The 12,117-nt window shown below is 43.2% G+C and overlaps 1 protein-coding gene across 1 annotated transcript; it reads left to right on the top strand.

Moving 5' to 3' along the window:
* Positions 1-1,436: 1,436 nt before the first annotated feature.
* TMEM174 (transmembrane protein 174) lies at positions 1,437-9,323 on the top strand. Its single transcript, XM_048290477.1, has 2 exons — positions 1,437-3,780; positions 4,713-9,323. Exons 1-2 carry the CDS (start codon positions 3,149-3,151, stop codon positions 4,813-4,815), a joined length of 735 nt encoding a protein of 244 aa, XP_048146434.1. The 5' UTR covers positions 1,437-3,148; the 3' UTR covers positions 4,816-9,323.
* The last annotated feature ends 2,794 nt before the right edge of the window (positions 9,324-12,117 follow it).

Consider the following 12,117-nt stretch of genomic DNA (forward strand, 5'->3'; position numbering starts at 1 on the left):
GGCAGTGCAGTAGTTCAGGGGTGAAAGACCCACTCACAGTGGTTCTTCATGTACTGCTCTTACACACGTAATTCATGTTTTCCACTAAAGATGTAATGTGCAGTTACCTTTCTCTTGGAAAAGTCCCACTAAATCAAATCATTGGCTCCCTAATCTCCATACAGTTGAATGTTTCATTATGGAGTGGTAATTTGTACTTACTCATTTTAAAGCTAATCAATGTGCAATACCGTGTGTTGTGCAGCTTCTTTTGCGTGTTCTTTGACTAAGTCCCTGCTTATGTTACTGGCTTGTAAGAAAAAACCTTACTACAACAGGCTGATAATGTGAAAAACTATGTTAAAATAGGTAACATGAGGAGACGAAAAAAGGGTGAAGTGATGGCCTGTCAGTGTTCACTAGAATGCCTCTTGAAACAGGTTAGAGAACTGAGGGGGTGCAGAGCACCTGCTTCCAGCAGCAAGCACTGCAGGAGAAGTCTTCATTGGTAATAGAAAATTAGGTGGAGGAACAGAAAGCAAAGTGGTGCTTGTGTTCAAAGGTAAGTTCTGAAGCAGATGAGAACAAAACTGTAGTGAGATCTGAAAACAGCACTCATTCTGAAAAACCTTACTCTGACCAATTTTCCTTGGTTTCACAAAACTGTTTTGCTTAGGAGTCATACCAGGTAAAAAGGATGTATTTAGTAAATCAGCATTTTAAGGTGAGTCCCCAGAACACACATTTATTGGCAAAGAAAAGCACTGGTCTTAAAAAAATCAGTGTGATCCAGTAATCTCTTAGGACCTTGACAGCTGCCTGACTGCAGCATTATCATTCTCTGGGCGAATAATTGGAGAAATATGGGGAGGCATAGAGGAAACTGTCTTACAAAGAGGGGACAGTTTACAGGGAAAGGAGTAATTTTAATGCAGATCCTAGCACACCAAATGGAGAGTGTTTTCCATCCTGTTTTACAAGTTCAAGTGGCATATAGCTTTGGAAAAGAAAAAAAAAGCCTATGTTCTCCAGCTCTACTATGCACTTGCTAAACAATCATGAAGTCATGTCCTAGACCAGAGGCAAAGAGACAGCCGTGGGATGACACAACACCCAACTCGGAAAACTCTGATTCCAGACAGGATCTAAGGACTATTCCATAGGATTGAGGAAGTGCACTGGCATGATCCCATTGCAAATAGCAGTTGCAGAGTTCTTGAATGAATGAAAGGAGCAAGATGACACTACATCTGTATAAACTATTAGCTAGACAGCTCTTACAATATAGTGCTGCTTTTAAGAGGATGTTGGAAAGCCTGAAAGATTCAGCAGTGGCAAGAATGATTCATGGTATGGAAAAACCTGACTTGTAAAGAGCAGTAACAGTTCATTCCATTAAGTTTAACAAATGTAAGGTTGAAGATGACTTAGACTTTGGCTATAATTACCAGTAGAAGGACAGTTTATCTAGTATTTCAGCACTTTCTAGTTTAGTTGTCATCATAAAAAACCACTGCATTGCAAGACTGATCTCTTTGCTCAAGAGTTGCAGAGAATCCTGACCAGACTTAGTGTTGTGGGATAGGCTGATCTTGAGTGTATTTGTCAGAAAATTTGTTGACACCATGGGTAATAGGACCGACTTAATAATGCTGAGTTTGGAAACTTAACAGCTGGTTTTTTAAGGAATCCAGCACGAATATTCTTCAAGGTCTATGTGCTAAAAAATGAGAAAGACATCTGCAATTGCATTCAGCTTCAGTTCTGAAGGTGCCAAATTTGGTGAGTAGCCCTTTCCAGAAGAGAGCTGTTGTCACACAACAGTTTGTTTGTTGTCTTGTTTGTGTTTTGTGAATGCACAGTGGACTAAAGGCACTTTTACTGACTTTGAAGAAGCAGTCTGAAAGATGAATTTTTTAGTTCTAGAGCTATTTTTAATCTTATAAATCTCAGGATAAGCTTGCTCCCCCAGAGCTGCTGGTAGCAGGAAATAGCATTATGTGTTCTACTGCCTGAGTAGTAATCAATGTCCTGTGTATAGTACCCTGCCATACTAGTCAAAACAGACAGAGTACTTGGAGATTTTTCCTCAAGGAATTGTACAAAGACATTCTACCAGAACACTCCAACAGCAATTACTTCAGTCTGAAACTGTTAGGAAACAGAAAATCTCAAAATTCAATGATCTATCTGTTTACTGTATGAGACATAAGTTCAGCAGAACAATTCATTGTGATATGAAGAAATATCCTAGGTACTTTTGAGTACAGGATAAGATTCCCCACTCTGTCAAGCTTAGCATTACAGGAGATGCTTTCTCATTCCTGCAGTGATGTGCTGTGCAGGGTATTTGGGCATTATTCTGTATAAACCTTAAAGAAGGTGTGGAAATCCCACAACAAAAAATGTCCACAATTTAGGGGAAATTACAGGGTAATTATGCTACCTTCAACCAGCTGGAAAGTTTTGGCTGGCCTGAAATAACGTTTCTCCCACAGCCAACAGCTCTCCCAGGCTGTTCAGTGCTCACCATCCTGTTGCCACTTACCCTCCTGCTTGCCTAGTGGTTGTCCCAGAAAAATATCAGAAAGTCTACTTTGATATTTTTTTAAACCATGAACTGCAAAATGAGCTGCAACAGACGTCCAGGCATGACTATATATGTCACACTTCAGAGCATGAAAAAGCATTCCTACCAATGGCCATGTGGAATTTTCCTGCAGAAAATGAAGCAGGAAGTGGAGAGCAAGGATCTCCTCACTGCTGTTGACTAAACATGTGCTGTCCATATGCTGGATGCATCAGCTAGCTGGTGCCAAGGAAAAGCTGTGATAGCTCTAGCTTGCTTTTTCTTCTATCCAGAATGGGCGCAGTATCATGGGTGCTAAATTAAAGAAGAAGAAACACAAAGAAACAGGCAGCCATGCAGGGGTGAAACCATTTTGGAAGTGATGGTGGTAATTCAAGAAATCTTTGGTGGTGGCTTCAGGCTTCACTTCCCAGACCTTTATTCTTCCAAGCAAAATTTATTCTTTCACGTGATGGACTCTGTTAACCATACACATGCAAAGTTCTTGTATAACTAACCTGAACCTTCAACTTTAAATGCTCTGCCAAGTCCTTTACAAGCCCCCTTTCTCTTGAGGGAGAAGATACATTATACTCAGTAATGGAGCAAAACAACAACAATGTAGAAGATTTCTCCTTGAATGTCTTTTCTGTCACTCCTTGTCAGCCAAACAGATCTGATGCCCTGGTGTCAGATGGGGATAAAGCTGGCACAACCCTGCTCTTTTCAGGTGTGTTTTTGGGACTGGTGGGGATCACTTTCACTGTGATGGGATGGATAAAATATGATGGCATTACTCACCTGGAGTGGACTCAGTTACTAGGGCCTATTCTGCTGTCTGTTGGGGTGACTTTTATTCTGATAGCTGTTTGTAAATTTAACATGCTTACGTGCAAGCCCTGTAAAGAAAGAGAGGAAAATACGTCGGAACTTGACCAGACTGCAAGCGGACAGTCCTTTGTCTTCACCGGCATTAACCAGCCTATAACTTTCCATGGTGCCACAGTGGTGCAGTACATCCCTCCACCCTACCCGTCCCAGGAAGGCGCTGCTGTGAGTCCCAGCTACCTTCACCCAGCACTCAGCTGCTGCAGTGCTGTTCCCCCCAGCGCCTCGCCGGTTCTCAGCCCAGGTTCTCCTCGCTTCTGCCCTGCCTACGCCCTGGATAACCTGGCTTTTACTGGAGATGAGAACTACACTACTTACCCTGCAGAGAACACCAGGAATCAGAGGTACATCTTTTGAACAGTGTGTTTGGACACAGGCTTCTGAATGTTTTAAGTACTATGCGTGGTTTCATAGGAAGCTACAGCTAGTTCAGGGTATTATCCTTCCTCAGACTTTTTTTTGTTTTTGTTAGGAATTTTTCTTGCGTGAGGAAACATACTTTTCCTGTAAAGTGTTTTTATACAATTTAAATTTAAATTCACTTAAAAATGCCTTTCAATTTTCAGTCAACTAAATGTCTTTTAAGATATATATGCTCCTGTTTGTGGTGGTGTTTTTACGCTTATCTTACTTACCACCTTTAGTCTATTATGTGTACAGCCAGAGGCTTCCACTCAAATCACAACACATGAGTCAGCACACAAACAGCATTTCTGCAACAATGCAAGAATCAGTCTGGTACCAGATGCTCTCGCTCCTGAATACGCCTGGTCACAACATGTTCCTCTCCCACTGTAACAACCTTCCAGCCCTTCCACTTTTCATATTTTTGAGGCATAAACAAGATTGCTGATGTTGCACAGCAGTTTGTAGCTGCTCAAATTGTACACAAAATAATTTTATATAGTTCTTTCCTCTAGGAAAAATATTGTAATTATAGGAATTACTCATAATTATATCCTTTCTACAGCACAAGTCACTGTTAGTTCATTTATCAAAGTCTGTTTGAAAAACTGCTGACTGACCCATTGTCCTCAGCAATATGGGTGACAGGCATAGGGAGGGCGAAGACAAAGGTCACCTCCTGACACTTTTAAACTTCATGAAAAAAACACAGGAAACAGCTGAATCTCAGTAGAACTTCATCTCATAGCATTTTCTCAAGAACCCAGGGAGTACTTTGCCCAGATAAGGCTGGGAAGATGAAGCACTGATATACTTGCATGTTCTGTGTTTGGTAAATTCTTTTTGCATCTGCTCCTCTTACTCTTTTCAGGCCAGAAGACAGTTCTGATGAGCCAGAAGGACTGCTGGAAGACTATGCCTGTAATAACTTGTCCCCTCCACGTTATGAGGAAATATACCCTCTGTCTTCATAAAATCATCACAGGCAAGAGACAACAATCCTAAGAGATGCCAACAAGAATCCAAAAAAATCTTTTCTTTAAATATTTGTGTGATAAGACAGTGTGAGCAAGATCTTGATATTGACACACAGTTCAGTATCACTGAAGATATTTAACTGATCCCTTCCTTCTTCTCTGTCAAAGTTCACTAGCTCTTTGCGATGCAGCTTAATAGCAGAGCTATTAATTATTTAATAGCAAAACTATTAATAGCAAAACCATTAAACTCAACAATATAAATCTATATTAGGATTCCCCAACAAGAAGCTTAATTTTCAGACTTGCTGAAACCAGCGTGAACTGTGAATGCACAAGATGTTTGTGGAAGATCATGATTGCTCCTGGACATTCAGCATCTTTAGAGAACACTTGATTTTCTCTTGATGTATTTTCATTCTTAATTGCTTGAGAAACTTCAAAAGTGCTCAAGTGTCTGATCCATGAAAGTGAATGTTATGTCTTAATTTTGTCTGATTCTTTAGACTAGCTTACTCATTAATAAGTCCAGTCTACATATTAGACTTCTTCTGCTTGGTTTACCTGTACAACTCAGTCCTGTTCCACAACCCTGTCCTGTAGACATTCTTTGGAGCATCCTGCTTGAGACAGAGCATCTCAGAACAGAGAAAACAAATAGTGACTTCTGCCCACTTTTACATAGATCTCTAAGAGATCCTGCATGCATCAAATTCAGTTAGTTCCCTTCCCCACCTGATGGGAGGTCTCCCACCAGTAGTCTAATAACTACTAGGTTAATGTCACTACAGAAAATGGCATCTTTCTGAAGCCTCTACAGAGGTGTGTGATCCTACCACTGTTAAGGACTGACAATCACAGCTGCTGCACCCACACTCTGTGGGAGGGCTGTGATGGAACATCTGTGAGGTCCTTTCTTATTTGAATGTGGGTCTTAGGCACACAACCCAGGCTGCATGTTGCCCCCAGTGTGGGCTGTAGTGAATGTTCTTGCTCAGGTTCAGGTGGTTCCATGCATTGAATCCACAACAACTTGAGATTAGCTTATTTGATTAGAGAATGGTGTTGCTGAACACTAAGACTGTGGGTTTGATTCCTATATGAGGTATTCACTTAAGATTTGGACTTGATGATCCTTGTGGGCCCCTTTCAATTAACAATATTCTGTGATTCTGTGAAATGTATTTACAGCTGTATTTAACAAAGGATAAGGTGTATTAGCTCTGAAATTTTGCCATCCAGAATGAAGATCCAAAAAAGCTTTCCTTGGGAGCTTTTTAAACCCCAGAGCAATGACAATGCCATAAGTCCCTACATTTTTATTTTATTTTTCCACATATATTTCAGGTTTTGTTTTTGAATGTGCCTAGAAGTGCGTCAGAGCTGGACAAGCTAGTATATCATTATGATGATCCCATGTCTTAGTTCAAGATAAAATAGGAGGAAACGTCCGAAATTAATGTGTCCTCTAATAGAAGGCAGGTTTCAGCAGCCCCTACCCACCAGGTTCAGAAAGAAATTTCTTGGAGGAAAGTGAAAAAAACCTGTTTATTTAACAAGCAAAGTCCATGCAGGAACAAAATGAATAATGTTAGATAATGAACCTTTTTGTTGTGGAGAAAACGTGGTAAATTCAGAGTCCTTTCTATAGGTGTGGCTCTGCTCTCTCCAGAGCTGGGGTGCTGTGTGGGCCCCTCTAGGCCACGGTGCGGGGCCTCCTGGTGGTGATGTTCCAGACCAGAGCTGGACAGTCCCAGGAAAACTCCTTGCTTCAGCAAACGAACAAGAAACTAGCTAAAAAGCGAGAGAATGCATCTCTCTGCCCTGCTGCAGAGCTGAGAGCTGGGGAGAGAGCGAGCGAGTTATCTGTGTTTTTGAATACAGGCCGCCTTCCCCTCTCTCTCTCAGATCTGTCTTAAAGGTGCAACCCTACAATAGGGAATACAGTATCATACAGTGACCCCAGGACACCCTATTAGGTTTGCCTATCTCCCTCAGAGGGGTCAAACCAAAAGCTGATCTCGGCTCTCACCTGCTGGAGTGGGCACCACAAAAAACGCTCCAGAGGGCAATGGTCACTGTCCAAAGTAACCAAGCAGTGCACTGCTGGTGTGCCTGCAGGTCAGTCTTCTGGCCTGGCACAGCACAGCTCAAACCAGGTGTCCATTATGGAAGGCATCAACTTTCTCTTACTTTGAACACAGCTGTCTTGGCTCTTGCCAGATTCCATCCATTTGTGATTGATCCCATACCTGGGCGCTGGAGAAGCTTGGCATTTGAGCACAGATGGTTGCACACCAACCTGATGTACCTGACAGCTGGAAGTCTTAGAGTTTCTTTGCAGCTCCTTTAGCAATTAGGAGACATAGCTCTGGATGGAGATGTGCATTCAGAACACTGCCCAGCTGCATGGACCTTGCAGGTGCACACCTCCCTGTCCTGTATACTTAGAAGTTGCCAAGAAATAAAGCATTTGTGGGGAGCACAAAAAAACCACTGTGCTCCACAGTGATGGAAAAGACATTGACAGTGGTCGTATTTGGGACACATCATTTAAACAGACTCAAAGCTGGATTAGCAACTGCAGAAGCAGCTACTGAACAGTGACTGCAAACTTTGTGTGAGGTTTTTCTTGTTAGAGAAATATGGGACACACTGTTTTTCAGCAGTGATGGCCGGGTGTTAGCAGGTAGTTGGAGAAGGGGAGGCACGTGTAGTTGGAGAAGGAGAGACATGCTGTGTTCAGCATGACCTCTATGGGATTGAGTGAGAGAACAGAAGATCTAAAAATAAGTGCAAGTTTCTCTTATGGAAGTGTCTTTCTCCTTTTCTGGAGTTTACACAGAGGTGAACTCATCCTCCCTCCACAGTAGGAAACTGGAAGGTCCCAAATCCCCAGTTAGTTCCACATGGACAGAGCCCTGCACTTAGCACTTAGTTCTGCTGACTCCAGCAAGCACTGCAGTAGCACAGGGGTCAGGCTTGATGGATCCAATTGCAGGACTGGGGTCAAAATTTCTGCCCAGTCACCCTCCCCCACAACAAGAAAATTCCTTCAGTCAGACACCACAGATTTTTCCTGCTGCTCTTTCCTCCTGCCTTCCCCCACCCCCCCAACATAAATTTCATGAGGTAATCATATCTTTATTTTTATTACATCAAATCATACAGAGTAAATATAAGAAAACCCAGAAGGTTGCACTGTGGACTCCATATTGATTTAAAGTTTACTTCTAGCAACACTATATTCATTGAAAATAATTGAAAGAGCCCTGGGTTTCTCTTTAAAGAGAAGATTGAATATTAAGTTTAAATAGTGACATATTGAAATGATCTTGACTCGTCAGATGAATTCTGTCTGAATTCTGTGGGAGTCTTTTCATGCTCAACAGATATTCGAGAAACTCCAGGGTGATGACATTTCCCTGTTGTACTGAGTGCTGATCATCAATTTTAAGAACAGAGAGAAGTTCTGTAAAGGCTTTTTCTTCCTTCTCTTCCTTCCACCTTCTACTTTCATCCCTTTTTTTTCTGTTTTAACAGTCTTTTTAACTTTAGGGTTTTGGGGCTTGTTGGGGGGGGTATGTGTGTTTTCTTTGTTTTTAGGATTTGGGGGCTGGGTTTTTTGTGTTTTACTGGGATGTAACCATCACATGAATTCACTTCTTAGCCCTATGATTTCTTTCTGCCCTATGATGAGCAAAAGAACAAACCTTTTTGGGTGAGTCTTCAACCAAGGTGAATTGTCACAGCCTTAGATTATACTGGTGTAACTGCACAAAGCACCTGGAAGACTGTATTTAAGATTTTTCTCAATCCACTTTTAATTTAAGCTGGTGCTTTTTAAGCAAAATTGCATTCTTCCACATTGCCTGCAATGCTAATGCAGACCTGCAGAATGCTGGGGTTTTAATAGTTTAAGGTGTCTTGCATTCTAGTCATAGTGACAGAACACCGTATGTATTTTCAGCTATGTAACCCTGCATGCGTTCTTGGGATTTTTCCTAATATAACTCTATTTATAAGATTTTGATCATAAACTGGTTAACATATGAAATCAGTAGAGCCATGTCTATTGATATGAAACTGAGCACGATCTATTCATTTCAGTAAAAACTCTGCGCAGAGCTTTTCTAAGTTCGAGGAGCTATTTCCAGATACTGAATGCCACATGCTGCAGCGTGCAAATTTCTTCTCAGATTAAATCCAAAATCTGCTTTTTAACACCGGCGCTGCCGTATCTGCGAGTGAGTACGGGAGTACACCAGGCACCGTTCTGTTTGCTGTGCTTTAGCAGCACTTCCCACAGCAGCCGAATTTCACCAGCTGTTCCCGTTCCCGACCCGGGTACTCCTGTGCGAGTGATGCTCCCCAGCGCAGACCACGCACGGGCGGGGGCGCTGAAGTCCTTCAAAGAGCTATTTTTAAACTGAATCGGGATTTAGGAAATCTGGGTCTCCGGGAAAAAAAATAAACCTTTAAGTAGGGCTCGTTCCTCTCCAGAGAGCCCTAGTGACGCACACGGCAGGCCCCAGCGCGGCGGCCCCTCCCCGCGGGGCGGATGCTGCAGCTTCCATCCCGCGTGGAGCCCGAGCCCCCGCTCCCGCGGGGCCGTGTCCCAGCTGGACCGCGGCCGAGGGGCTCCCCCCGGGCCGGAGCGGTGAGTGCCCGGCTGTCTCGCCGCGCCGGCAGCGCCAGAGGGTGCCGGGGCCGCCCGGGCGCAGCCGCGGCCGCGGAGATGCTGTGCCGGCGCGGCAGCTCCGCAGGCGCCGCCGGTGCCTGCTCTACTCACCCGCCCGAGTTAAAACTGTGTGGGTGTAAGGAGATCTGTTCCCCCACTGACTCGACGGGTGTCAGAAATGCACAGCCGACACTTTGTAAGCGGCCCCTCGTTGTGAGACACCCGGCGTTTGAGCCCGGGGAGCCCAAGCTTTTGTCCTTTGCTACGAATACTAAAGATGAAAAGTATCCTGTGCTCTCTCACAACCAAGGGTTGGCTTATTCAAGAAAAAAATACTCGTGAAAGACCCAGTGAAATCGCCGAAGAGCATTGTACCCGTCCCCACTCTCACAGCAGGAGTGGAGACATCTGGAAGGACTGCACAGTGCACTCACATGCACCTCCATCTCCTCCTCCTCACCGCTGTGACCTAATGGGACAGGCTTCTGTCTGCATGAAGGAGCAGGGGGGAGTCCAAGGGTCATTTGCGAAGAACTAGGGCATGCTGTTTGTATACAGCACCTACGGTAGTCTGTGCCTGCTGCAAGTATCGTTATTGGCTCCACTTTAGCTGTCAGGGTGAATAGACATCAACAGGACATGCTGAACATCGCTGTTGCTGCTCCATCCCCAATGTGAATCAGTGTGTTTGTCAGAGAAGCATACAACAGAGCCAGGTGGGGGATCTCCTGGGCTGTGCCTGCATTAGCTGAGCAGCACTGCTCAGCGGAAGTGGATCTGAAAGGGAAACAGCAGGTGCAGAGAACCCAGTGTCCACATGCACTGCATGTTGGAGAGGTTTATATCAGACTTACTCCTGTGGACTGGATGCTGATTAGCAGTTGAAATACACCTTGATCTCCTATGGTGTGTTTTTTGGTACAGCTTAATCCAACAGAAATTATTCATCGCACACCTGTGATGTGATGAAAAGCCTCATAGAGCAGGTGGGGAGTGTAGGGAGTCTCTTCAAAAAGACCTGATTTAGAGACACTTGTTGCCCTTCAGACGTGGAATGACTTGCAGCAGCTGCAGGAGTTGCATGTGGTACAGCAGAGAGGCTTTTCTCACCTTCCTGACTGCAGTGAGCTCATGGGAGAGCTTTCCCCAGTACTGATGGGAGTTACTTTGAGAGATCTCACAGCATAGTGTTGACACCTCCAAAGGTACATGTAGTCTAATTTTGATATGTAGCAGGCTTGTGCCTTCCTGAACAATAATTGCAAAGTGATGAAGAAGTTTTCCCACAGGGAAGAGGAAAAATTGCTCCCTAGCTCTTGTGGTCTTGCACCTCATTCCTTATGTGATAACAGCACAGGGTCAAGGGTAAATCAGTAATGGCATGATTGTTTGTATCTGTGTCGTGCGTGGCATCTCTAATGAACAATTGATTATATCTACACATGCTATTTAGCAAACACCATGAGACATGCTCTAGCAGAGTAGCTCTTGTACTTTTATAAAGTCCTAGGATGAGATTATTGCTCTCCTATTTGGGTTATATTGTGTCAGATTTCGTTTTGTTTATTTGTTTATTTTTGCAGATGAACCGTCACTCTGTCGCTCTATATGTAAGACGCTGTGCTTGCTTCTTAGGGAACAGGGCATGCTGTTAACAGCCCTGGGTAGATGACCCGATAATTTCATGTTTTGCATAACTGCAGCGTCCTCTTTACTTACAGTTCAGCGAGTCTGCTCAAGAGCTGAGCTCTAAGGTAAAGCTTCATGCTCTGTCAGCTGAAGACATACGTAAAGAAATACAGAACAATAAAGCAGTCCAAATACATGACTTCCAACACAAACTGACGAACAGTCAAACCTAAAACAAAGAGGTGTACATTTTAAACTTCTAACCATGAAACTGGTGGTAGCTTCTATGTTAATGGGCACTACTTGAGGTACCCTTCTTGTTTTTCTGCTGCTCTGCAACCCAAACCTAGCCAGAAACAGTCAACACTGGCATTCAAGGCAGCATTGACTTGTCACATTGCCTTTTGTCCCCAGGCACCTGCCACACATCCCTGTGGTCAGCTGACAGAGCTTTGCCTCACACAGAGGCCTGGCACAAGATGGCAGTTTGAGAAGGCTGTGATTTGCACCTCTTTGCTATTTTTGTTTGTCACCATTTGTTTTTCACCATTTAACAGGCCACCTTCTGCATTTATGCAGAGCAGGACAGCAGTTACCACAGCACAGACATCATGAAAAGAGTTTCATTATCTTTTTCGAAATACACATGCATTACGAAACCATTCAGCCTGACTCTGCTTATACCCTCTTAAGAGAGGGAAGAAAATAAGCTAAGACTTCACCAAAAATCAATCTCTTCTGAACTGTAGAGGTGCTGCAGGACTTTTTTGCCACAAAACAGCAGTTCCCTGCAAAATCTTTCATGAAAATGTGCAGAAGGAGACACACTATTGTGAATATACATATATAATCCATCAATACAGTGGTCTTATTAATCCTGATAAAATATTAAGAGAAAATAAATATTATTTTTACTGTATCGGTTCAAATAAGATATTGTTATTATTATTATTATTATTATTATTATTATTATTATTATTATATTCCAC

Source organism: Corvus hawaiiensis, chromosome Z (genome assembly GCF_020740725.1).
Source record: "Corvus hawaiiensis isolate bCorHaw1 chromosome Z, bCorHaw1.pri.cur, whole genome shotgun sequence".
Classification (NCBI taxonomy): domain Eukaryota; kingdom Metazoa; phylum Chordata; class Aves; order Passeriformes; family Corvidae; genus Corvus; species Corvus hawaiiensis.

Excerpts from the sequence above, each read along its gene's own strand:
- TMEM174 (XM_048290477.1), top strand. The coding sequence starts at position 3,149 with ATGGAGCAAAACAACAACAATGTAGAAGATTTCTCCTTGAATGTCTTT. Across the intron at positions 3,781-4,712 it reads GAGAACACCAGGAATCAGAG|GCCAGAAGACAGTTCTGATG; the intron begins GTACATCTTTTG and ends TACTCTTTTCAG.